Below are 27703 nucleotides of genomic sequence, written 5' to 3'. Positions count from 1 at the left end.
TAGCAAGAGACGAATAAGCACAGCACAAACCACCCTATGCCTTCAATATAGCCTTTGGCCCATCACTTGTAGATCTGTATATGTATTTAGTTCCCTAAACTGCAGCTAGTCAGGAGAGAAAACGGGGAATGCAAAGCAAGGAAGGAAAGCTAAGCCACAAATGGAACTAAAAGGCTGGTGGATCTAGAGTATGGTGAGCAAACCACATTGTGAACAATTGTTGATGGTATCCCATCAACTCAGACTTTTAAGGCTCTTTGGTATCAAACTGTTGCAAACAGATGACTGAATCTGGCTTTGCTGCAGATTAAAATCTGCAGAGATCTTTGCTCCGCTTAGAAGAACAATTTACAGCACTATGATTTCAATAGCATCCCAACAAGTTAAGAAGGAAGTGGAAGGGTGAGAAAAATGAGGGTTAAATGGAGTTATATATTAGTTGCAGAAGTCCAAAGGGTTAGATGAGCTTATGCCAATCTGCTGCCATCCAGATGTTTTGAAGCACAACTTCCATCAGCCTCAGGCAGCACAGCTAGATGATGCTGGAAGCATGGGTGTGCTTGGAGACGCTGATAGGAGTTCTAGTCCAAAACATCTGGAGAACACCAGGTTGGTGAAAGCTGGGTTGAGTCAATATGGCCACATTTCCCCAGAATAATTTGGGCAAAGCAAAAGGAGGGGCAGGAGAGAAAAAGAAAAGGGAAACTCAACTTACAGACTAGAGGAGACACAAAGCATATTTCAAAGATGGGGAGAAAGAAAAAATGAGGGTGGGGAGGAGAGAAAAAAATGTATGAGATAAAGTAAAACATCCTAAAACATAAACATCACAATAATGGCTTTATGGAGATATAACTGAAAGGTGACAATGGCTGCTTAGAAACATAGATTGCAGAGCTGGAAGGTACCCCAGGGTCATCTATTTCAACCCCCTGCAATGCAAGCAATAGCTAAATAATCCCTGGTAGACGGCCTCCAACCTCTGCTTACAAACCTCCAAGGAAGGAGGGTCCACCACCTTCCCACTCTCTAACAAACTTTCTTAACTCTAAGAAAGTTATTCTTAAAGTTTAGTTGGAATCTCCTTTCTTGTAACTTCAATCGATTTGTTCAGGTCCTACTCTCTGGGGCAGCAGAAAACAAAGTTGTTCCATCTTCCATGTGATGTGACAGCCTTTCAGATATCTGAAGATGGCTATCGTATCTCTTCTCAGTCTCCTCTTTTCCAGGCTAAACGTACCCACCTCCCTCAACTGTTCCTCCTAAGGCTTGGTTTCCAAATCCTTGGTCATCTTGGTCGCCCTCCTCTGCACACATTCCAGCTTGTTAATATCCTTCTTAAACTGTGGTGCCCACAATAAGACACAGTACCAGGGATATTTTTCAGCCGGAACTCGCTGGGACTCAGTTCCAGTACCTCTCAGGTGGGCGGCATTGCCATTATAAGAGAACAAGAGAGGTGTTCACTGTGAGTTCCAGCTCCTCTTTTTCTAGAAAAGTAGAATGGCACAGTACTACAAGTGTCGTCTGACCAAGGCAGAAGAGAGTGATACTATTACTACACTTGATTGGGACACAAGATTTCTGTTGATGCAGCTTAGAATAGTATTCCTTTTTTTTTGCTGTCGCATGACAATGTTGACTCATGTTAAGCTCATGGTCTTCTAAGACCCCTGGATCCTTTTCACATGTCCTGCTGTCAAGTCAGGAATTCCCCATCCTAATGTGCAATTGTACATTTGTCCCTATTTAAATTCATTTTGTCCAATCTGTTATGGTCATACTGAACCCTGGTTCTACCTTATGAGATATTAGCTAGCCCTCCTGCTTGACCTCAGAGCATCTGCATGTGTAGCTTTCTGGCAAAGCAGCTCTCCAAGCAACTGAAGCATGGAAGGTAGTGCCAAAAAGATTTGTTGCAAAGCCGTTACTTAAACTCAAAGGGGCTCCTTACTCCATGTAAGGACAACCGTTACAGCTGTGGTTGCCACCATGCTGATCTTGAGACATGAAGAGATTTCTACTGATGTGCAACTCTTTCTGAGAAGTCAGACCTCTGAGCTCTTCTGGTCCAGCATCTGATCAGTTTCAGCTGGCAAAAGCTCTGAGCTCCTCCTGGTCACCTGCTATATGATATTCTTTTTAAGTGGAGGGCCTGCCCAGCTGGGCCTCTACTGCCAAGTTATGACCTTCCACAATTTGGTTTGGCTTCTTGGCATGTTATGGTCTCTGAAAGCAACAGACATCCTGAGGGTCTGGCAACTGCTCCAGTGGTCTGCAAACATACTAGGCGGCAAGAACCAAACATTCCTATGGATTTGTTCAATCCTCATTTAAAGTCATCCAAGCTGGTGGCCATCACAGCCTCCTGAGGGAGTGAGTTCCATAGTTTAACTATGCACTGTACTAATAAGTCCTTTAAAAAAAAAGTGTTCTGAATCTTCCAACATTCAGCTTCACTGGATGTTAACAATGAAGTTGTGAGAGAGGGAGAAAAACTTTTATCCATCCACTCTCTCCTTGCCTTGCATAGTTTTATAATTTCCTGCACCACACTGTGACAGTAGGGGAGGCCTTGGGCCTAATCAAGCTGCAGGGCTCTTCTCGTGTCTTCTCTGTGCTCTCACTTTCCAGTCCACTTCAAGTAGACTGGGTGTTTCTGTTCCCTCTGTGGAATGATGAGACGTTGAACCAGCTCGACAAGCTGCTCTTGGAGAAGGCTGATCATTATGCCGCTGTGTGAGTTGCTGCCCACTCTTCTCTATTCAGTATCTAGGCCCAGAGCCGTTAACTTGTGCAGATGAATCGAGAGAGGTGCCTCATCAGTTTTAGCATTACAGAAGAGAGATTGAGAACACCTCTCCAACCAAAATTCAGGAACCTGCAAGCTCCTCTGTCTTCAGGCTGCTACTGACACCTCCTCTCCCCTCCTTGGGCAAACTTGGGCTTTTGCAGGCAAACACTGAACAGGTGTGAAACCTTTCACAGAGGTAGCACTGTGAAAAAGTGTTTACCCCTGGAGTTTCTTTTTAAACACATCTATTGAGTTTTATGGTTGCAAGAAAACCCACGCCGCTTTGTGTTACATATTGAAAAAGAAAAATGACCAAACAGCCCACCCTTTTCTCCAATATGAAGGCATATTTCAGATCTAAATAATAATAATAATAAACTTCACAGGGAGGGAACCTGAACACTGTTGATGTCAATATAAAGGAAGACATGAACACAACCATCTATTAGGCAATGCAGCAGGTGTAGTTTGTCCTGCAGAGTCTTTGTTTGCGTGCTGGATAAGTGGTCACAAGTCAGCCGCAAAAGCTTTTCTGCCCTACAGCCACATGAAATTTTTGAGTCAGTTTCACATAAAGTGCTCTCTCCCAAATTACATAGTAGCATTTTATTTGTACATTTAAAGCCTTTGGTGCCCCCCCACTAATTTCCAACCATCTGTATTTTAGCTGCCGTGAATATGTAACCCATTAAACATTTCCCATCATAAACCTTTGGCTGTTTCTACTGAATATACCTAAACAAAGAATATATAACAAGAGCCCTTCTGGATCAAGTTTCTGCCCCATCTAGTCCAGCACTCTGTTCTCGCAGTGGCCAGCCAGATTCCCATTATGGGAAACCCACAAGCAGGACCCGAGCACAAAGGTTTGGGCTTCCAGCAACTGCTAACAATGCTATTTCGTGTGGTGGTTGTTTTTACAGCCCAGTATTTTCTGTTACTTCCTACAAATATCTTGCTCTCATAACCAGGCAACTTTGGCACAGCTCCACTGCATATGCACAAAGGAGCCATGAAGTGCACGTCTCCCTCTAGCAAGCAGGTGAGAGAGGTTTATCCTGCTGATTTATCCATCGTTACATTCAAGGCAAACTGCACCTGTGGATTAAGGGATTAGCTGGATCTGAGAAAATGGAAAGGCCTCAAATTTCACTCCAAATTCATTGAGGGTGATGGGCTCCACATGGGGGTGGTTAATCTTACAAGGTTGGCATGTGTGGGTCTCTTTCCAGGTCCACAGAGCATGGGTAGGCAAACTAAGGCCCAGGGGCCACCTGCGGCCCAATCGCCTTCTCAGTCTGGCCCATGGACGGTCCGGGAATCAGTATGTTTTTACATGAGTAGAATGTATGCTTTTATTTAAAATGCATCTCTGGGTTATTTGTGGGGCCTGCCTGGTGTTTTTACATGAGTAGAATGTGTGCTTTTATTTAAAATGCATCTCTGGGTTATTTGTGGGGCACAGGAATTCATTCATTTTTTCCCTTCAAAATATAGTCCTGCCCCCACAAGGTCTGAGGGACAGTGGACCGGTCCCCTGCTGAAAAAGTCTACTGACCCCAACACCAGGGGGCTGCTTACCTTCTTTCACAGGGATGGTGGGTTTCTTCTGTCGTAGCCCCAGCAGAATGAAGAAGAGGACCAAAGGGATGAAGATCTCGAAAGCCAGCACCCACTGGGGAAAGGAGGAGGAGGAGAAATAAGTCAGAGAGACCCAGAAGCAGGGGCAGCAGCACCCGAAACTTTGCCAGGGCCTCCCCCCCAACCACCACCAGCGCAAGTCTGTACAAAAGAGAGACAGCCAAAGAGAGTCAGGTTTTTCTCCCCCCCCCCACCCCAGCTTATATATAGTATTATAACTTTCATTCAGTGAAACTGCCTGGAAAGCATTATTCATTCATTATTTTTAATTACTATTGACAATTAATTTATTAATTGTAGAAGGGATTTACACATACGATGTAGTAACTGAAAACAGTTTAAAAACCCAGAAATAGCAGATACAGTGGTGCCTCGCAAGACGAAAAGAATCCGTTCCGCGATTCTCTTCGTCTAGCGGTTTTTTCGTCTTGCGAAGCAAGTCCATTGACAGCTTAGCGGATTAGCGCTACAGCGGTCTAGCGGCTTCTAGTGATCAGCTGTTAAGCGGCTTATCAGCGGATCAGCTGTTAAGCGGCTTAGCGGCTTAGGAAAAGGGGGGAAAAGGCAGAAAAAACCCGCGGAGACTCGCAAGATTTTTTCGTCTTGGGAAGCAACCCCATAGGGAAATTCTTTTTGCAAAGCGCCTCCAAAACGGAAAACCCTTTTGTCTAGCGGGTTTTCCGTCTTGCGAGGTGTTCGTCTTGCGGGGCAACACTGTACCTATATCTCAAGGACTGCAAGAAGATCAAACCTCTCCATTCTGAAGAAAATCAGCCCTGAGTGCTCACTGGAAGGATAGATCCTGAAGCTGAGGCTCCAAGACTTTGGCTACCTCATAAGAAGAGAAGACTCCCTGGAAAAGACCCTGATGCTGGGAAAGATGGAGGGCACAAGGAGAAGGGGACGACAGAGGACAAGATGGTGGGACAGTGTTCTTGAAGCTACAAACATGAGTTTGACCAAACTGTGGGAGGCAGTGGAAGACAGGAGTGCCTGGCGTGCTCTGGTCCATGGGGTCACGAAGAGTCGGACACGACTAAACGACTAAACAACAACAATATCTCAAGTAAACAATTGCATTCTAGGATAAGCAACAAAACTCTCTAAAAAAGCAAAAGAAGGGACGGGAATGCCTAACTTAATGTTATATTATGCTGCTTTTCAAATCAAATATACTTGATCCCATCCCTCAGGAGAAGAACAGAGGACTATTGGGCCCAACTCAAAATGGTCCCTTCCACACCTTCAATAAGAGGCCACCCACTCTCACACTTGTCCTTGAATGAGGTAAGGAAAGCAGACAATCTGTTTACAAGATCAATGGTGATGGCATGGAGTACACGGAGCAAAACACTTGTCCCTGACCCTTCACCACTGTTCTCGTTCCTGAATCATCCAGCTTTCAGACACACAGACAAATATCAACAGTTCTAGGATTGGGAAGACATAGGCATTCATACCATCTGTGACCTGCTTCCCAAAGGGAAAGCAATTTCCAAAGAGGAACTACAAGGTAAATTAAAAGGCACTCATACTACCTGGGTTCAGGTAGCTCAGGCTCATTCTCTTGCACAGCGTTTAAAGAGCAGGGGACGTGGTCTAGAACACTTGCTTTGTTTGAATCCTTATGAAGCAAGTCCCTTTCCTAATATAGAGCAATCTAATTGATCATGAAGCGGCGGGTGCTCATGGCCTTTGAATTGTACGGGAAACAGAATTAGGCCACCCAACTGAAGATCACAAGTGGGAGGGGATCTGGACCACTCCCCTCCTCCAGCGGAGTGGTTAAGTAATATCTTTGAACACTGAATGTGTATGTCGAAGTCAATGGATAGAACAAGCTTAGAATAGCTTTGGAAGTGGATATAGGCTGTAGGGTTAGAAGTAGAAGATAGGGTATTTTAAAATAGTATTATTTGTAAATGATAAAATGTGAAGTTATTTTAAGTGTGATAAAAAAGATGGTTAGAAATTATGATATATGTAAACTGCTAAAGAGAGAGAAGTGAGAGCTAGACCATAAAGAAGGCTGATCGCCGAAGAATTGATGCTTTTGAATTATGGTGATGGAGACGACTCTTGAGAGTCCCATGGACTGCAAGAAGATCAAAGCTCTCCATTCTTAAGGAAATCAGCCTTGAGTGCTCACTGGAAGGACAGATCCTGAAGCTGAGGCTCCAATACTTTAGCCCCCTCATGAGAAGAGAAGACTCCCTGGAAAAGACCCTGATGTTGGGAAAGATGGAGGGCACAAGGAGAAGGGGATGACAGAGGACGAGATGGTTGGACAGTGTTCTCGAAGCTACAAACATGAGTTTGACCAAACTGTGGGAGGCAGTGGAAGACAGGAGTGCCTGGCGTGCTCTGGTCCATGGGGTCACGAAGAGTTGGACACGACTAAACGACTAAACAACAACAAACTGCTAAAGATGAAATAAAATGAAAATCAGATAGGCGGGACTTCAGGAAGCCCACATAACAATGTTTAGAAAAATAAGGTTATGACAAGAATTTGTTTGTATGGTTTGTCTTTTCTGTTTGTGTTTTTTATTTGTGTTATAAAATCTTATAAAATGAACATTTTTTGGGGGGAAAATTGATAGAACAAGCATCATTAGATGTACTGCTGGATAAGTGTTTAATACAACTGGTTTGTATTTGTTTAAAAATGAATAAAAATGTTTTTGTTTTCTTAAGTAAACCACTGAATTGCTCCACACAATGCAAACTGTTAACTTGCAAAACTCAGTGACATAAGACATGGTGAAGGCCTTTGGCTCACAGAAATTAAACAAATTAATAGAGGGAGGGAGGGAGGGAGGAAGGAAGGATCTATCTGTGAGTATTAGGCTTGACGGCTACATGGAGCTTCCCTTTTCAGGAGCTGTCTATCCCCTAATAGCAGAAGTTGGAGAAAAGGGCTGTTGCTTCCCCTGCCCAGTTTCTGTCTTCTCCAAGGCAACTGGCTGACCACTATGGGAAATGGGACTTCGGGCTAGACAGACCTTTGGTGAACCCATCTGCTATCTTTACCCTTTTCCCTTAACTTTATGGTGGCTGCTATAGCAAGCAAGCCCCTCCTATGGGGAAGGGCCATAGCTGAGTGGTAGAATGTCAACTTTGCATGAAGAAGGTCACCGATTCAATCCCTGGCATCTATCTCCAAGTAGGACTGTGAGATCCTCCTCATCTGAAACCTAGGAGAGCCACGGCCGCTCAGTGTAGACAATAGTGACCTTGGCTGACCAATGCTCTGATTCAGTGTAAGGAGAGCTCCCCAGGTTCCCTTGCCCCCACAGATACAGCTAAGTCCACGCACAGTACAAGGACAATCAAACCCTGGGCTTTTCTTTTTCCAACTCAGTGGTTCTGATTTCACTTCTTTTGCCATCTACCGAAGCTTCGCCAGCTAGTCCTGAGCCGCTGGGACCATCAGAAGCTCCCGCTTAAGTGCTAATTTTAATTGTGCTGTAATTAACAGATCCCATCTCAATTCCCAGCCTGAAGCTTCTGACATATCGTTTACGCAGCCCCAAAGCAACATCAACACATTCAAAGGTAACCAATAAGATAGAAAGCTTTCATTTTTAGCTAAAATGAAAACTTTGTCAACTTTTTTTCTTTCCTTTCTTTTACTTATTGAAATTAAAATGCTTGGCAAGTGCACTGCCACAACCACTCCTAAACTCCGCCAGCAATGAATCACCCCTATTTGCATCCCACCAAGAACATGCAATGGCAAGAGTGCACAGTATGTCACCACGCCATCTTCTACCTAGTCCAGGATCCTTTCTGTGGCCAACCAGATGCCCTTATAGGAAGCCTGCAGGCTAGACTTGGACACATTAACCCTCTTCTCCCCCCCTGTGGCTTCAAGCAACTAGTATTCAGAAGCATTGCTGCCTCCAGCCATTGTGGCAGAACAGAGTCATCATGGTTACCAGCGGGTGCAGAATGCCGCGCGAGGCTCCCTATGGGGTTTTTGCAGCAGGATCAGATTCATCCAGTGCTTTACCAACTGCACTGGCTCCCGGGGGAGTCCAGGGTCAGGTTTAAGGTGCTGGCTTTGACCTTTAAAGCCCAATGCGGCCTAAGACCCACGTACCTACGGGACCGCCTCTCCTGGTATGTCCCATGGAGGACCTTAAGGTCCATAAATGACAACACTTTGGAGGTCCCAAGTCTCAACTAGGGCCAGGGCCTTTTCAGTACTGGCCCCGACTTGGTGGAACGCTCTGTCCCAAGAGACTAGGGCTCTGCGGGACTTGACATCTTTCTGCAGGGCCTACAAGACAGAGCTGTTTCGCCTGTACTTTGGTTTGGACTCAGTCTGACCCTTATGTTTCCCTCCCCTTATCGTTTTGATCTATGGGCTACTATTAAAATGAGACTGCATTTTAAATTGTATTTTAACCCATATTTTAAATTGGTCCCCCCCCTCCCCCTATTATGTTTTTATTGTAATTTTACTGGTGTTAGCTGCCCTGAGCCCGGCTCTGGCCGGGGAGGGCGGGGTATAAATAAATAAATTTATTATTATTATTATTATTATTATTATTATTATTATTATTATCATCCTCATCCAAGAATCTGTTCAATCCTCTTTTAAAGCCACCCAAGTTGGTGGCCATCGCTGCCTCCTGAAGAAGCCAGTTTGACAGTTCAACTCTGCACTGATTTATCTGTCCTGAATCTTCCAGCATTTTGCTTCCTTGGATGCCAGTGACTTCAGGGCTATCTCCAGCTGTGTACAGTACTGGACAAGAAGAAACACAGCAAAAAAGAAAAGAAAAAAAAGACCCACACTTTGGCACTGGCTATGTGGCTTTTGTGTTGCCTTTTAATCTTGGGCGGTTTTTAAATGCTTGATGACAGCTACTGGTTAAGTGGGTCAGTTTTTGGGCCCTGCCCAGCCACAGCAGAGAAGCTAGTGTCGCAACAGAGGGGAGAAGAACGCATTTTCTAAATAAATAAGTAAACGAGGTGTTGTGTGTGGCACAGGCCAAATAATTCAGAGCATGTTTTGCAGAAGGCGGAGGAGGAGAATATCCTGACACATTAAAGAGCACTGCCGTGATGACTCAGCACATTTATCCAAATCACTTTGTGCTGCCAAGGCACAGCGTCAAAGAACCACCACCATATATCCAGATTGTGACAGTACTCACCAAGTAAGGAGTACCAGCGCATCATTTTCCCCCCATTTAAAAAGCAACTATATATGCCCGGGGAGCAGGGGTTCACAACAATCAGCCACACCCTGGCATAGGACTGTCAACCTGATAAATTTGGGTGTCCTCCATCTCTGCACTGCAATCCAGAACACTTTCCTATTAATGCCTACTGAGATTCAGAATTCTGATTTCTAAATGCAAGGGGTGCTGCTTTGGACAAAAGGATTCCCTGCAGAGGACACGTTTCCACTTACAGGAAGAATGTCCTTTGGCATGCAAATTTGGGGCTGCTGTTTCTGAAGAGGTATCATGAACTTTTACATGCCCCGTTCAAGCCTCCTACAACTTGCCCTTCTCAACTTGTGGGATGATCAAACAGCAATGTTCCTAAGGAACTTCTTACGTGGGTGTTGGCTATAATGAGAGAACCTCTTCACTCCGTAATTGGAAAGCACTGCAGGACTTTAAAAGGTCTCGGTGCAGTGCAAGAATATGTGGACTCTGATTTACTGCAGTGAAAGCAACTCACAAATCACGCATTTTTAAGGGTAAGGAAGACTTGGAACATTTCTAAGCTGTTTGGAGGGATTTCTTTTCTTACACATCAAATTCAGATATACTGTACAAAACTCTCTTCCCACACTGAACGACAAAAATTTGTTTTCATTGTGTGTTTTCTACATCCACTGCTCTCTATTCATTTGAAAAATGGAGCCTCTAAATTGCACCCTCCCAAACCCAATTTCCTGCACACACACACAAAAGGAAAGAAAATTGAGACTAACGTAAGAGCTTTCTAACGTAAGAGCTGTTCAGCAGTGGAACACACCACATTGGAAGGTCATGCACTCCCCTTGGCTAGAACTTTCTAAACAGAAATTGGACCACCATTTATCAGGGATTATTTAGCTGCAATTCCTACATTGCATTGCATTGGGCTAGACAATCTTTTTGAGTACCTTCCAACTCAAAAGTTCTATTGCTCTCATGTAACTGATGGAACATTTTCTGGTTAACGTCAGCTGGTAATGGCTTTTTGTCAATCATTATTTTTATCACAATTATTATATTAGGGTTTTTTTCTGTTACAAGTGCAAATTAAAAAATAATGGATTTAGTTTAAAGAGTGCTTGATGCACTTCAGCTGGGCACTCTGATTTTGCCGGTGTGAGTTTGAATCCAACCTGCAAAGCAGCTGCAGCTGGGAAGCGGTCTTTAGAGATTTCATCATAGCATAAACTTTCGCCTCTAAGAGTGCCACAGAATTATTTGCTGTAATTAATACAGAAACTTCTCTCCCACCCCTCCCAATCCTGCTCCACTTCCCCAGCAGGTGGTGATTTTAAGATGCCTTCCGGAAATATGTATGTGTGTGGGGTGAAGAGACATTGGGGGATTTGCCAGGCTTGGTTGTTGGATTAACTTTGAAAGATAGCTTTCTTTTCAAGACATTGCATCCCCTCCCATACACCTACAGGTACTCTCAGGAGAGACACTGAGTCAGCCAACACGCCTCCCCCCCCCCCTTCAGTCAGTGGCTTAGTCAGTTAAAACAAGGCATTCCCTGCCTGTGGGTTTATAATCTAAAGCAGCACAACACACAAGGAAAAGGGAGCAGAGAAGGAAGAGGAAAAAAGCAAGCTCAGGCTCCAGTTCTTAAACAGTAGTACTTATAATGAACAGGTGGTATAAAAACAGTTCGGGGGAAGGAGGTGTCTGATGGAGCTGGTCTTTCAGCAGAGCTGAAGGAATGACTGCTGACAGGTGACAGCTGTTGTTGTTGTTGTTAAATTATACCACCTTTCACCAGAGGCTCACAGGGTGGTTTACAATATAAAAGCACAAAAATATGTAACACAATAACAAATAAAAACAATAACACCCCGCCCCTAGTTCATAGACTGTTTAATCAGTCAAAGGCCTGGTTAAAGAGGAATGTTTTCGCTTGGTGCCTAAAGGTGTACAATGGAGGCGCCAGCCAAACCTCCCTAGGGAAAGCATTCCACAAATGAGGAGCCAGTGGTGAAAAGACCCCTTCTCATGTTGCCACCCTCTGGTGCCCCTCTTAGGGAGGAGGCACACAAAGAAGGGCCTCAGAGGATGATTGCAGGATCTGGGTAGATTCACATGGAGAGAGGCAGTCCTTGCGGTACTGTGGTCCTGAGCCACTGAAGGCTTCATAGGTCAAAACCTTTGAATTGGGCCTGGAAACTAACCGGCAGCCAGTACAGTCAGGCCAGAATCTGTGTCATATGTTCAACCCGTCTTGCCCTGGTGAGCAACCTGGCTGCCAAATCCTGCACTAGCTGAACTTTCTGAACCATCTTCAAAGGAAGCCCTATGTATAAGGTGCTGCAATAATTCGCCATCTAATCTCCAGGAATGTGTAACCCAATAGCACACAGAGGGCGAATTCGCTTCCTATTTTCTTATCTAGCCAAGTCTCATGAGGCAGTTGAAGGGGCACTTGTTAAGATGGACAGTAAAGAAAGGCAGGTGTCCAACAATATAGCCTCCCACTGATGACACAGCTGGCACAGGAAACCACATTGCCCATCCTCTGAGTCAGTACTTGTGAGGGAGTAAAGGAATTATCCGTCCTGGAAGACAACAGAATTGCTGTGATCTCTTATCTGAGAGGACTTTGCCAGAGGCAGGAAGATAAATTACCAGAAACCCTTGCATGCTTGTTCTGAAACATCTGCCAGATTAGCAGCTAGTGGAATCTTTGCGTGTGACTTTGTTCCTTGCCCTGACCTCGTACTCCCATGTGCAGATGCAACGCACAGGTGGAGATTTCCCTCTCCTGCCTGGAAGGGATGCATTATCTTATATGCTGCCTCCACGCCAATGCAATCATTGCGAGGTTCAGCCAGAGGGCAAGGGCAGGGGCACAGGCAAGGGCAGAATGCTGCAAGAAAGCCATCTCTTCCTGATTCATCTCTGAGGAAATGTTTTGTGCATCCAGGAGATTACAAAGTAGATGTGTGCATGGAGAATATATTTATAGAATAATTATAGAATATGATTATAGAATTGTAAAGCTGGAAGGGATACCAAAAGTATTCTAGTCCAACCCCCTGCAATGCAGGAATTGCATCTAAAGAATCCACGAGAGCTGCCCATCCAACATCTACTTAAAAACCTCCAATTAAGAGGATACTTCTGGCCCAAAGATGGAAACAGGAAGAAATTCCAACAGTGGAAGAATGGAGAAGGAAATTGACTGAATATGCAGAATTGGACAAATTGACTGGGAAGATTCGATATCAGAAAGACCAAAAGTTTATCGAGGACTGGGGGAAATTTACAGAATATCTGAAAAATATATGTGATGTACAGACAACGCTTGTTGGTTTTGAAGAGACTCTGTGAGATAGTAAGAAATACTGCAAAAAAGAGAGTAAGAGGAAAAGGAGATGGGAAAGGCAATATCATGTTTAGAAATGCATCAACAGAAATTTTACGAAAGATTGACAGAGAAACTGAGGGAAGTCAAAAATTGAAAAATGAGTGCAAAATAATTTGTTGACTGTATAAAATTTGTTTGGAAAATGAATAAAAATTATTTAAAAAATAAATAAATAAAAACCTCCAATTAAGGAAAGTCTTCCAAGATAGTCTGTTCCACTGCTGAATAGCTCTTACCATCAGAGAGTTCTTCCTAATGTTTAGCTGAAATCTCCTTTCTTTTCATTTGAATCCATTGGTTTGGGTCCTACTCCGCAGAGCAGCAGCAAACAAACTTGTTCCATCTTTCATGGGATTGCCTTTCAGTTTTGAAGATGGCTATCATATCCCCACTCAGTCCTCTCTTCTCCAGGCTAAACATCCTCAACTCCCTCAACCATTCCTCATAAGGCTTGGTTTCCAGACCTTTGCTTATCCTGGCCTCCCTCCTCTGCACACCTTCCAGCTTGTCAGTATCCTTTTAAACTGTGGTGTCCAGAACTGGACACATGACTCCAGGTGTGGTCTGACCAGAATAGAGGGGTAGTATTACTTTCTTTGATATGGACACTATACTTTTGTTGATGCAGACTAGAACAGCATGGGCTTTTTTGCTACAGCATCACACTGTTGATTCATGTTAAGCTTGTGGTCCACCAAGACCCCAAGATCCTTCTCTCATGTACAACTGACAAGCCAGGTGTTCCCCCATCTTATATGCCTCTTAAGACTTTGTCTCAAGACCTTTGATCATCTTGGTCGCCCTCCTCTGCACACCTTCCAGCTTGTTAACATCCTTCTTAAATTACAGTACCCAGAACTAGACACAGGACTCCAGGTGTGGTCTGAACAAGGGAGAAGAGAGTGATACTATTCCTTCACTTGATTTGGACACACTAGACTTCTGTTGATGCAGCTAGAATAGCACCAGCTTTTTCTGCTGCTGCATCACACTGTTGACTCAGGTCAAGACTGTGACCTGTGAAGACCCCTAGATCCTTTTCACACACACTGGTGTCAAGCCAGGTGTCCCTCATCTTATATTTGTGCAGCCGGTTATTCCTGCCTAAACATAGAACCTTACATTTGTACCTATTGGTTTCATTATGTTAGTTTTGGAGCAAACTGTACTCAGAAGTCATGCAGATTGGTTGGCATAATTGTTAAACTGGCCTTCATCCTAAGAGGCAAACTCCATCCAAAGTCTCCTCCAGGGAAGCAGAATCTGCTCCTCTCTGCAACCAGCCCAGCTTGGGTGTCAACCATTGTTCTTGGAGGTTGCCCCTCCCCTTGTTTACTTGTTGTTGGAGGGGAGAGTTCTCTGACAATTGCCACTCTGTGCCATGAAACATTAACACCCATTTTCTTTGCCAGCTTCTGCCAGGCAGTGTCAAGTTCAGGGTGGGGTAAACTTGTTTTGCTTTGAGATTTCAGAGATGTCACTAGCATTTCTGCTCTAGCTTTTGAAAAAGCAAGAAAGAAGGTTTCACCAAGACTAATAATGATAACAACTTATCCACAAGCCTGTGAGGCAGACCAATATTTTACAGACAGAGAGCACAGAATAACTGGAAAAAGGTTACCTCTATTCACCAGAACTGCAAACACCATCCTTTATAATACAGTGGCTGCATCTGTGATTAGTCATGTAAGGACAGCCTCATTCACTGACCGAAGAGGTTTTTCTTCCTACCCACTGTTATTCATTACTCATTAACAAAAGGTTCCCTGTGAAATCTTAAAACAGAAAACAAGAACAGTGCAAATAATTTTTAAAAACCCTCAGTAAAATGTCTGGTGGGATACAAAGATCTTCACCAGGCACCCAAAAGACAACAATGTGAACACCAAGCAAGTTTCTCTGGGGAGGCCACCCTGTAACCATGGGCCACTACTGAAAAGGCCCTCCCTCACCTCCTACCTTCTTTGGCTTTAAGGGTCCAGGCAGGTGTATAAGGAAGAAGAGCCAATTCACTACACAGTCACAAGATGCAGGGAGACAGGGCCAATACAGGGGTGCCCCATTCTTTGGTGTGGAGCTCTGGATATCCTGTCCCTTCGCCCCTCAACTTTTAAAGCATCATGCTAAGATGCCAGGCAAGACTTCCAGCTTTAACTTGTGCATAAGGAACAGGTTATTGTCAACAAATTGTGGGTGGGGGAGAGGGCCCAATCCACTACAGTGTACCTAGAAAATCCTGAAAGCACCTCCCACTGAATGGTATGTGTTGGTAGCAACAAGCCAGGGTTTCTCATTTTCTTTCTCACGAAAATTCTTTCCATAAACCACTCTGCGTTTTCTTTGGCAGCGGTCGGTGTTTGCGTGTGTTATAATCAATTCGTATATAAATTTTATGGAATAAAAATAAATAGAAGCTTCAGCCGAAACTTGCACCTTCTCGTATAAACTAGAATACGCCACAGGCATGTTGCTCCCATGTCTTGAAAGCACCCAGCAACATTCCCACAAGGAACCATAATCTGGACACGGAAATGATATTGGAAGGACAGAGAAAGTTTCAGTGGTCTACAACTCCCCCCCCCCCAACAACCATTGATCATAATGGCTGGGGTTAATGGGAGTTGTAGCCCAGTATGGTGTAGTTGTTAAGAGTGTTGGAATAGGGCCTGGGAGAGGTCAGGGTTCAAATCCCCACTCAGCCATGAAGCTGACTGGGTAGCCTTGGGCCGGCCACCACCTCTCAGTCTAACTCACCTCACAGGGTTGTTGGGGGATTAAACGAGGAGGGGAAGGACCATGTACGCCAACTTGAGCTCCTTGGAGAAAGAGGGGGGTTATAAATGCAATGAATAAATAATAAATAAACATTCATCTGGAGGGGATTATGTTGGTTGTTGCAGATGGTCACTAAAGCAATGTCCACCACTTGTTTTTATTATCTGTATTTTAATATATTTGTGGGGGAAGGCTTTACATTATGTTACTTCCACTGTAGCTTAATTACTTTTAAACGACCATCTTTTATATGTTTCTGGCTTTCTGCGTTTTAGCCATGCTCGTTTTAATTCTTTGAAGGCCTCCTTGAGACCTGGTTCTTGGAAAAAGGTGGGGTATAAACAAAATCAACAAACCAACTGCACACTTCCGAGAGTGTACGTAGTTACAGTCCCCATGGGGTCATCTGCCATATACTGCAACGTGGCAAGCAAGGTTTGATCTGCTGGAGTTGCAAAGCAGCATGACCTGCAAAGGCCGTGAATCTGTGTGCTTGCTGGCACAAACCCCTCTTGGGTCAGCCTCAGCTGTGATATGAGGATAATCATGGCCTCATATCACATATCTCTATTCCTTGCAACATCCTAGGAAGGAACAGAGATAACCAAGCTGAGCATTTAATAATATCAACTCAGTACTTGAAAAATTCCAGTTACATGGAAGTGAAAAGAGAAATGAAGTGCTTAGGACTGACATAATTTATCTGAGATTCAGAGAAGGAAAAATTTAACACATCTAGAGAATTAAAACAATTTAAGCTTTTATCGCTTACCCCCCCCCCCCCCAAATACAGGAAGAAAAGAAAAAATATAGATTTAAGTTTATAACAATTTGCTGGATCTAACGACTACGGGGAGATTTGTTAAGCACAGATGCATGAGTAATTTAAACAATGTTTATATGAAGCAACAGTTTATACAGAAAGCTATTTATGGTTCACATTGCCCAATATCATTTCTGTCTTCTTCACAACAACTTTATTATCTGAACCCGTCCATATATAACTAAATATATTGATACAGCATTTCCCGCTTTTACTATGTCAACCCTTTAACGAGCACATGATAAAATTCTGCTGGCAAAGCACTAGGCACAAATAAAACTATTAAAATACAAGTAGTGGTTATGGGTAAAGTTATGTGCAGCTGGTACTTTTTATACTAGGCTCCCTATGCTTTTTGGGGGGAGTCGGGGTTTGAGATGCCAGTACTCAGGTATTGATAAAAGTGGTGTGGGTGCCAGCACAAAATGGCTGCCATGAGCAGTGAAAAACAAGTTGCTAAAATGGTCACAAAAGATGCCTTGCCAGCTCCAACGGCACTTTTCATATTTATGGGATCCCTCATAAAGCAATGTCTTTATGTGTCAAACAAATAAAAAGAGGGAGGAAAATATGGCTTCCACCCCAAAGGATTCTGGGAATGTAAAAGGCAACCCTGGTGATGAGGCTGCTGAGACTCTTCTGGCAGAAATCTCTCTCCCCCACTCCCCCCAAAAAGCTACAGTTCTCACAGAAGAAGAAATGACTATTAAATCAGTTTTAAATCTGTGGCATTCTTAATGCGGAGGATTCAGGTACGATTTTTGAAGTGGCAACCAAAACAGCGAAGAAACCACAAGGCAATATTTCCACAGGATGTGGAAACCGTGTCGCAGCTCATGAATGTGTTTAATTTCACATGATTTTTACACCTTAAAATGGATGCCTGAGGACTGGCTTATCACAACCATTGATGGGGAGAAGAAAAAAAACTGTGAAGAGGAGCAATCGTTCCCAACCACATTCCCAACCTTGAGGCAAATCCAGCCTTCAAAAGCCATGTGGTAAAACTGGACTTGTGGATACACGCATATGTACAAATACCCACCCACCCCATAAATCTACATGGAAAGATCACCAGTTTAGGACCCATGTTTGAAAACATGTCAGTTCTCCACAAAGGCCATTTCACTGCACCAAAAGAGAGAACAAGTAGGCCAACCTCAAAATGTGTGTCAAGTTTTCATAAAGGCTGCTTTAACAAAAGAAAAACACCACATTGTGCAGTTCTTTCCATAAATATTTTACTTCTAAAAACAAACACATAAGGTGTGTTTTTGGAATTTAGATGTGTTTGGGATCTTTGTCTGGTTGGGGGTTTGTTTGTTTGGAATTGGGCTTCTTTGACCCCCCCCCAAAAAATAAACTGCACTACAAGGACCCAAACCAGGGGGGAGGGAGAATGGAAACTTTTTCATATATTTTTTTTTAAATGTGAAAAAGTAGAGCTTTGCATAAACCCAAAGCTAAGAATTTTCCATCAACTTATTGATTAACTTTGATAATTGCTGTCTATGTTCAAGTGAAACTGTTTTGGCAGGAAATGGACACAAATACACCTTCCAGACAAAAAAAAGTGTCTGTTTCAGGTCACAGCAACTCTTGACCCTGTTTTCTTCCCCATCCCACCAGTCTCTCCCCCCCCCCCACCCGTCCCTGTTTCTTGCTGGCTCCCACTGCAAAACAAGCCCCAGCCTTATAAAGAAGATATTCTTTGCTGCGTTTCCATAGCAACAGAATCCGGTTTAGAATTGCAAGCAGCACACAAGCACACAACACTCATCACCAACAACACAACCACACACACGCACAAAATCACATGGTGTGTCAAGTTGGTATTAGACTACCAAAAAAAATCTATAAGGCAAAAAAAGGAGGGCAGAAAAGAGAGGTGGGCATGGTTGCCAACTGACCAAAAGAATTACTGACCAGGCTTGTTCTTGTGCCTGCAACAGCTGCTTGAATTGTGCAAAATCAGGTGAAGCTGTTCTTGGCACATGGAGAGATGCCACCATGCCTGGATAATGGCTGTAGATGGAGGTGCTGATTAATTACAGAGGAGCAGTGGCCAGTAAAAACAGTTGTCAACCCCATAGGTGGTGCAGGATGAAACCCTTCTAGACAGGATTCTGTTTCTGAAGACAAAACAAAAAATGAAAGGTGGGGAGGAAAATAGCAGGATTTGGGATATTTCCTCTGCCTCCCCCTCCCTTTCTGAGGCTACAGGAGGTAGGGTGGCTCTGTGGTTAAATAATAATAGCAGTACTGTAATTCACTGGAATTAAAGCAAAAACTCATCTAGCTCTGCATTCGTCCCCCATCAAGGGCCAGACAGATCCACACCTGGGGAAACTTGCAATACTGCAACTAGTGGCTCAGCACCAGCAAGATTTACCTGCAGTAGATTTAGGGCAAACCAAGAGAAAGGCCTTTCCACTCAATTCTCTTACGGAACACACTGTTTTGGCAAAGGAGCAGGACACATTCAGACCGAGGAGGAAGTCTTTATCTGTAGCGATACCTAAAAGAGCACTTTTCTCAATACCAACCGCCTTGGACCCTTCAATCAGCAGATGAGGCTTTGTTGGTGGAGGTACCACTGGAGGCTGCCAGGTTGTCACTGACCCATGGCAGGGCCTGTTCAGTGGTGGCTCCCTAGTCGTGGAATGCCCTCCCCTAGTGAGGTCTGCGCATCTGTCCCCATCATTATTAACTTCCAGGAGTAGAATGTTAAAAACACTCCCAGGCATTTGGTATCTGAAAAAGCGTGTTCCAGCCAACCCTGATATCTGTAACTGTTTTTAGAACCTCTTGATCTGTTTTAGAATGATTTTGCTTTGTCTTTGCTTTGTAATAGTTGTGTGCCTTCAAGAGGAGCAAAGGTGAGATATAAATTCAATAAAAAATGATACAGACAAGAAAATAGCTGTGATGAGAAAATGAGACTTCCAGGTTCAGAGGTGGTCTACTTCAGAATGCCAGCTGCAGAAGGGTAACAGCAAGAAAAGAGACGATGCCTTTTTGCTCTGCTTCTGGGCTCCCCAGAGGTTCAAAGTTCATAGCAGTGAGAAACAAGATATGCTGGTCTCATCCAGCTGAGTGGTTTTTGTTTCCGTTTAAGTATTTTCTAGTGGATGTTACATGCATGGCAAAGGCAAAGGCCTGATTTTCAATATGTCACCTCTACTCGGAGAAAGGTCGCCCTTTTGCAATATGAGCATGCCTTTTCACCCCGTTTCGCTTGCAGACAGGGCTGTGATAAACATTCCCTTCCTTGTTCCTAAGCCAGTTCACGCCCAGGGAAAACCCCCTCCTATCAAAACAACATCACCTTTGCTCCCTCAACCAACACCCAGAGTCAGCACCTGTTCCACTTTTGTTGTGAGGTGCGGAAATGGTTTCAAAGCTCCCACACAGATGGGAGGAGGAGAAGAGATGGACATCTACTAAGTGACAGTTTTTTTCCAAAACTCCCTCTCACATCTCCATGGGAACAGCATGGGGAGAGTGGTGCCCACCCTAGGCCACCTGTTCCTCTGAACAAGTCAGGTGTTCAATGCCTTTTAGTTGGAACCCCGACCTAGAAACAGTTCGGGTTTTTTAAGTCTGTATTGGCCTGGCTTATAGCCTCACTTTCCACCCAAATTCCGACCATGGAAAGTTAAAATGCAGCTTATATTCGCAACCTTACAGTATGCAGCTAGGAGTATGGGGCAAACAGCACCAGGAGTTTGGGTATTTTTTCTTCCCGCCCCCTCCCCACCCGCAATTTTAAAGATGCAGCTTATATTCGGGTGCAGCTTATATTCGGGCCAATACGGTAATAAAAGTTAATGGCTCTTTTGTGCGAAAGCAGAAAGCGGTTGGCTCAAACAGTGCGAGTCTTACTCAAGAGCAAACCTCTTGAGTAATGGGCATGGCCAACTTAGATCCATTAAATTTCAATGAGCAGCACTCAGTTGACTATACTCCCCTCTGGGACCACATTCACAAAGCATTATGATACCACTTTAAACAGCCATGGTTTCTCCCAAAGAATTATGGGAACTGCAGTTTGTTAAGGGTGCTGAGAGTTGTTTGGTGACTCCAGTTCGGAAGAATAGTGTAACAATCAATCTCTCTTCATGGGTAACTTTGAAAGTGTAGTTCTGGGAACAGAACAGGTGTCGCCCAAGAACTCTCAGCACTCTCAACAAACTACAGCTCCCAGAATTCTTTGGGAGAAGCCATGGCTGTTTAAAGGGGCAACATAGTGAATTATGTACATGGTGTGAATGTGGCCTGAGTCGCGCCATTTCAGACTGCATACGGGGAATGGACATCAGTGGGAAGTGCACTGTTGTCCCACTCAGGTCCTGCTTGTGGGCTTGCCATTGGGACATCTGGTTAGCCACTGAGGGAACAAGATACTCATCTAGATAGACCCCTTTTGGCTTGATTCAGCCAGGCTGTGTTCTTAGGTGGGGGTTCACACAACTAAATAATTCTTCATATACATAAAAAATAACAAAAACATTTCGTTGTCTCCAACTAAGTTCTCGACTCAGAGTAGAACCACTGAAATTAATGAACCTCGGTTAGTCACATCCATAAACTCCAATGGGTCTACTTGGAGGACTATCACTGGACGCAATCCATTTCCTCTTAAAGGCTAATTTTCTACATGCGAGGATTCTTGTGTATGCAGTGGTGGTGGTGCTGCATGTCCCAAGAATAATTTAGCCTAAACAAAGGTTTTGTGATAAGTTGACCCCGGTGGGGAAATGCAGCTTAAGGATTTTCTCTTCCAAAACAGCGCCTCCAGCTGCCTGCCCAGTAACCCAAAACCTGAGCTGCAGCTCGGTGGTACAGCGGTAGAACATTTGCTTTGCATGCAGGAGGTTATAGCTTCAACCCCAATCATTTCCAGGCTGGGAGAGAACCCTGCCTGAAACCTTTTAAGAATCACCGGCAGTCGGTGCACACTGTAAACTATTGGTCAGACTTGGTATAAGGCAGTTTCCCCTGCTCCAGAGCCCACAAGTCAGCCCTGTGCACTGATTTCCAGTCTTCAAAACTATCCAGGAAATGTTCTCTAACCCATCTGACTACCAACTTCAGCTGAACTCAAGAAGGGTGTCACTAGCAATTTAATAAAGCAAGTTCAGTTGGAGCCCTAAGGACATTTCACAGCATACAGGACAACTCTATGGGGCTGAGGACAGCTCAGTCCATCTGCCTCCCCAGTATGTGGGGACAGGGCTGAGACCACCCCAAATTTTGAGGTGCCGGGTCCTGTCGGGCCTTCCCACTGCAGCAGAGGGACTTGTTGGGCCTTACAACCTCCTTCTGATGTGTGTGACATCACACATGTTGCATGTGTGATGTCACACACGTATGCCACACAGAAATCAGTGCCTCTATTTCACAGGGACCAAGTATCGTCACAATCAGCTCTCCAAGAGTTATGAATAAATTCCTTTGTTTGTTTTTAAAACTGCCTTCAACCTTCAGGTTCATTACCAGCAAGGGAAGTCAAACCATTCAGACGGCAATAGGGCCCAGCGCTGGTGTGACTTGCTCCTGCAATTGGGGAAGCGGGTTGCAGGGGGAAAGAGAGAGAGAATGAACCAGCTAACTGCCCCAGTTGTGCACTGACCAGAAATGGTTCGCCACTGTTTCTCCTGCTTCAAAACCCCCCACCTTTTAAATGTGGTGGTAAGGAAGTTGGCTTGTAGCTCAGTGGCAGAGCACCTGTTGTGCAAGCAGACGGTCCCTGTTTCAATTCCTGGCAACTCCAGGTAAAAAGATTGCGGGGGAGGAAGAGACCCTTCTCTGCCTGTGGTCCTGGAATGTCACAGCCAGTCAGGGTACAAAATACCAGGCTAAAGAAGTGAATTGGTTTGATCTGGTTAAAGACAGTTACTGTACATATGTTAATCCAGTGCTTTCCAAAGTGGGCAGGGGAATAATTGCGGGGGTGGGTGGTGGGTGAGGGGCTAAGAGGCAAGGTCGTACCTCGGAGGTCGAACGGAATCTGTTCCGGAAGTCCGTTCAACTTCCAAAACGTTTGGAAACCAACGTGTCAGACGTTCGGGTTCCAAAGAAAGTTCGCAAACTGGAACACTCGCTTCTGGGTTTGCGGCGTTCAGGAGCCAAAACGTTTGAGTCGCTAGGTGTTCGTCAACCAATGTACAACTTTATTCTGAACAACGCTTTTTATAAAGTAGGGGACATTAGGGATGAGTTCATGGAACCAAGAGGCTGATGGCCTGAAAAAGTTAGGGGACCAATGAATTAACCCCATATTCATCACCCTCAGATGAAACACGACTTTGCACTTGCCCCACCCGCCCCCACCTCAAACCAGAGCTTAGATTGGATGCTCCTCAGGGCAGAGAGCTGTTTCTGATGCTCGGTGTACTGAGTTAAATACTTGGCTAGTTCAGATGACAACCTTGAGCTAGGCTGAGAACTTTGAGAACTTAAAGAAAAGTCATTTGACCCAGGGCCAGTCTGCATATATATTGGCCTATTTTGACCTCTTTTTCTTAATGGTGATTGCTCTTGCTCAGGCTGCACGGAAAAAGCATTTTGGTTCCAAAAATTCATTCTGATTGTGCAGATAAAACAGAACTGATAGAATTCTACAGCATGTGTCGCTAGTGTTTGGAAACAGTCCAGATCCAATGATCCCCAGATGGTGGAGATGTCAGGCACCATCCTGACACCCAGGCATCTTCACTTTGTCGCAAATGCACCTGGCGCTGGCTAATTTCGAACACCCCTTAAATAAATAACAATTCACCAGGCAGCGACCACACAGAGGAACTCCACTTAATGGCTTCAAAGCCTCATGCTTTCGGCTTTCTGACTGGGAAGAGAGCCCACGGAACAAACACACAGTGTGCCTTTAACAACCCACACGAGCTGCCCTGGCAGAACTGGGCAGGACCCACTGCTGCAGTTACTGCTGCTTCAAGTAAAAACAAATCCACTTTTGTCCTTGCTGCCAAGCCAACTTTAGCAAACACCCGCACACACACCTTCATAAAAACAATAACCAAACAAAGGGACTCATTTCAAGCTGGTGAATACTTTCAAATCTCTACCATCTTTGCTATTTATTTCTAGAGCACTTTTCAGAGGTTGCATGCAAAATAGCAACACATAACATACATGGACGTGCAAGGGCCAAAGTGCAAGATACATGGACGTAGAAGGGCCGAAGTGCATTGTAAGAGCATACAATTTGCATGCAAAGAACCCCAGGTTTAATCCTTAAGTACGTTCAGGTAGGAAGCAAATACTTTCAAGGTAAGAAATAGTATCACCTTCTTCCACCTTGGTCAGGCCCACATGCAGTCCTGTGTCTGGTTCTGAGCACCACAGTTTAAGGAGGATATTGACAAGCTGCAAGGCGTGCAGAGGAAGGCAACCAAGATGATCAAGGGTCTGGAGAGAAAGTCTTAAGAGGAACAGTCAAGGCAGCTGGGTCTGTTTAGCCAGGAAAACGGGAGACTGAGAGGTGATATCTGAAGGGTTGTCACATGGAAGATGGAGAAAGCTAGTTTCCTGCTGCTCTGGTGGGTATGACCCGAACCAATGGATTCAAATTACAAGAAAAGAGATTCTGACTAAATGTTAGAAAGAACTTTCTGGTGCTTTGAAGGTGGTGAACTCTCCCTCATTAGAAGCTTTTGAACAGAGGTTGGGTGGGCATCTGTGAGATGCTTCCAGGGTAACTAGATGCATTGCAAATGAAAAGTGATGCCCTCTGAGACCTCTGGATTGCCCAGAGGAAGTCTGTAGACGTAACTAGTAGTTCTGGCTAAAAGAGTGACTGCGGGGCAGGGGGCCCAATCCACCACATACGGCATACTGGGTCCAGAAAATCCTCTTGGCATCTCATCAGAGTAAGCTCTGCTAGCCAGATTTTGGTTTTATCCCCCTCCCCAAAATTCAACCTATTTTTTCATCTAGACCAGCAAATGCACATTTTCAAAACCAATCTGTGTCATGGTCCTGGGTCCCAAGCTTATTAAACATCTAGCACCAGCTTACCAAACTCTGACTATTGGAATAAAAGCAGGCTTTGTAAGAACAGAAGAAGAAGGAGAACACTGAGTGGGGTGGAGGGGCTGTTTGTACCAAGACCCTGCTCTCAGCTGCCCCTATCAAAGTCAAAAGCAGATGGTGCAGAAACTCCTTAATCTTAGAGTTTCAAATACGTATCTTTTCATAGTGCCGCCCCCCACTTTAAAAGTGGGAGTGTGTGGGGCCATTGGCAAGGTCAGGGATATAGCTGATTACTATTTTTATGGAGAGAAAGGGATTTTAAGAGTCAGGAAGGCACATTTGCCATTCCTTGTAGCTCCTGTTAAAAGCTATTATTACAATTAATTTAATAATGGCTTTCTAAACTTCTCAATGTAATTAACACAGGGGTGCCCAAACTTTTTTCAAAGAGGGCCAGATTTGATGAAGTGAACATGCATGAGGGCCGACCAAAGTTCTTAAGCTTTTTTGGGGGGGGGGGGTTTTACCCCAGGAGGTAGACTGCCACGGGGGCTAGATTAAATCGACTGGCGGGCCGGATTAGGACATGCCTGAATTAACACATGGGATTATTAAAAACAGTTAAAAACACAAGAACAAATACATTTCAACCAAGGCTAAACCCATAACCAGAGGACACTCATGGTGAAGACCCATTCATGCAGCTGGGATGAAAACCTGATGGAACAAAAATCTGTCTCACTTATTCTAGAGAGTGCAGATAGTGGGCACCTGCAGTATCTCAAACAGGAATGCCGTTCCACAGGACAGGGGCTGCCACACTAAAAGCCCTGCTCCGAGTTACTGCAAATTTGGCTCCTGATGTCTTTGGAGCTTGCAGGAGAAACTCTCCCACAGACCACAGCGATTCACTGGGTGCATAAAGGGATAAGGCTCTCTCTCAAGCAACCTGGTTTGTTTAGAGCCTTGTAAGTTAGTAACAACACCCTGAACTTGGCCCGGTCGCAAATTGGCAGCCATTGAAAATCTACAAGCAATGGTTTATTATGCTGGTGATAGTAGGGCCCCACAATCAACCTTGCCTCTGTATTTTGTACCAGCTGCTACAGCCTCCAGACCAAACTGAGTGTAGCCCCACTTAGCTCCCTGAGCCTCCAGTCGCTCTCTGGTCTCCAGGGAGACCTCTCAGCACGCCCCTGCTTTTTCTGCTTGATGCTATGGACCTCTGGAGAGTAGGAACAGCGAGGGTGGGGGAGGCTTAATTACCCACTACGGTCTGGAGGTGCCCTCCCTGACTGTGCCTAAGCAGATGTCCACTCGGTGGGAAGCTGGAGAAGGGCCTTGTCTTCTGTGACACCTGCAACATAGAAAACACTCCATACTGGGATTCAGCCAGCACCAACAGCTGGGTGTTTAGCCACCCACTAAAACCTCCTCTATTCAACCAGTGTTCTTCCCCTTGACCCACTGCTGCAGGCTCCTAAAATCACAGAATCGTAACGGTGGGAGGGACCCAAAGGGCCATCTAGCCCAACCCTCTGCAATGCAGGAACCACAACTAAAGAATCCCTGGCAGATGGCCACCCAACCTCTGCCATCACCCTTGGTGTTATTAAGACCTTTTGCTTTTATTTGAACTTTTTTGCTGCTGTAATGTAAACTTCTTGGGTATTTTCTGAAACAGCAATATAAAAATTCTTTTAAAAAATATTATTTCATTGCTGCTACTACTACATCTTCTTCTTGCACTTAAATCAGGAGTCCTGACTCCCTGATTTCTCAAGTATAAGGAAACCCCTGAAAAGTCTCCAAGCTGAAGCTTTCGTGTGGCCTGGCTGTTGCTGCTGCAGCCTGTCCTGTCCTGATGCATTCAGTGCTGCACCTCGGTGCTGGAGGAGAGAGAGAGGACACGGCTGGCTGTCGCAGCTGGGTGTGTGGCTGAATTCACTGTGGAGCGAGCCCCAGGGTCCTTCTGGGAGAGGAGGCACCACAAACAGTGACAGCACAGCAAGGTCACAGCCATCTCACCTCTGGGATGCAGGGCCAGGCCAGGCCAGACCCTAGGTGCTCCCTTCAAAAGGCATCAGAAGCACAGGCTGGACTCCCCCCCCCCCCCCCGCTGCAACCAGGCGCTCTCTCAGGAGGCCCCCATCACATTCACCTGCTCTCAGGGCATACTGGCTCTTTTCCAGTGGCGGCTCCAGCATTCCATACAGTCGTGTAGAGTTGGACGGCACCCACAGAGTCATCTAGTCCAACCCCTTGCGATGCAAGAATTCACAGCCAAAGAATCACTGACGAGGCCACTAGCTTCCAAGGGAGCCCACAGTCAAACAGCTCTTACTGTAGTAAGGTTCTTCCTACTGATTAACCAGAATTGCCTTTCTTCTAACTTGAATCCACTGGTTCAGGTCCTACACTCTGTAGCAAAACAAAACAGGCTTGCTCCATCATCTATGTGACAAGTCCTTCAGGTATTTGAAGATGGCTATCCTATTGGTCTCCTCTTTTCCAGGCAAAAAAAATCCAACTCCCTCAACTGTGGGTCTTCAGGCTTGGTTTCCAGACCCTTGGTTATCCTGGCCTCCCTCCTCTGCCAGCTTGTCAATATCCTTCTTAAACTGTGGTGCCCAGAACTGGGCACAGGACTCCAGGTGTGATCTGACCAAGGCGGAATAGAGCAGTGCTATTACTTCCCTTGTCCTGGGTGCTAGACTTCTATTGATGCTGCCTTGAATAGCACTGGCTTTTTTGCTGCTGCATAACACTGTTCACTCATGCTTGGAGGACCCCTGCGAGAGGTCCCACTCCCTGGGGGTCAGTGTTGTCTCTCAGGGGGTCAGTGCGCTCTTTGAAGCAGATCCCAGGGACTCTTGCAAAAAAGGCCCCCCTGCTGGGGTGTAGCTGTTACTTGGCTAGTGCCCAACCCTGCAATGTTAACTCCACCACACGTTTACCAGCAAAAATATCTCACACAGAAATTAATTAGCACCTAAACCAAACTGCAAACACACACACACACACACACACACACACACACACACACACACACAAAATTAGCTGGATTTGTAGACATCATAGAGCTGGAA

General features: G+C 44.9%; 1 protein-coding gene across 4 annotated transcripts in view; it reads right to left on the bottom strand.

Moving 5' to 3' along the window:
* ABCA2 (ATP binding cassette subfamily A member 2) overlaps positions 1–27703 on the bottom strand; it is a 105546-nt gene that overhangs the window by 71759 nt on the left and 6084 nt on the right. For 3 of the 4 annotated variants that reach the window (XR_014560085.1, XM_083721543.1, XM_083721545.1), the window contains one exon: positions 4376–4469. Coding sequence is in view for 3 of the 4 variants with exons in the window: in XM_083721543.1 (XP_083577669.1) it covers positions 4376–4469 (94 nt within the window). In the remaining variant the exon portion in view is untranslated. Of the gene's footprint in view, positions 1–4375; positions 4470–17664; positions 17775–27703 lie in introns of those variants that run through there. The other variant, XM_083721544.1, reaches the window with a different exon arrangement.

Source organism: Podarcis gaigeae (genome assembly GCF_964106915.1).
Source record: "Podarcis gaigeae genome assembly, chromosome: Z".
Classification (NCBI taxonomy): Eukaryota; Metazoa; Chordata; class Lepidosauria; order Squamata; family Lacertidae; genus Podarcis; species Podarcis gaigeae.
This window is presented reverse-complemented; position numbering and strand designations above follow the sequence as displayed.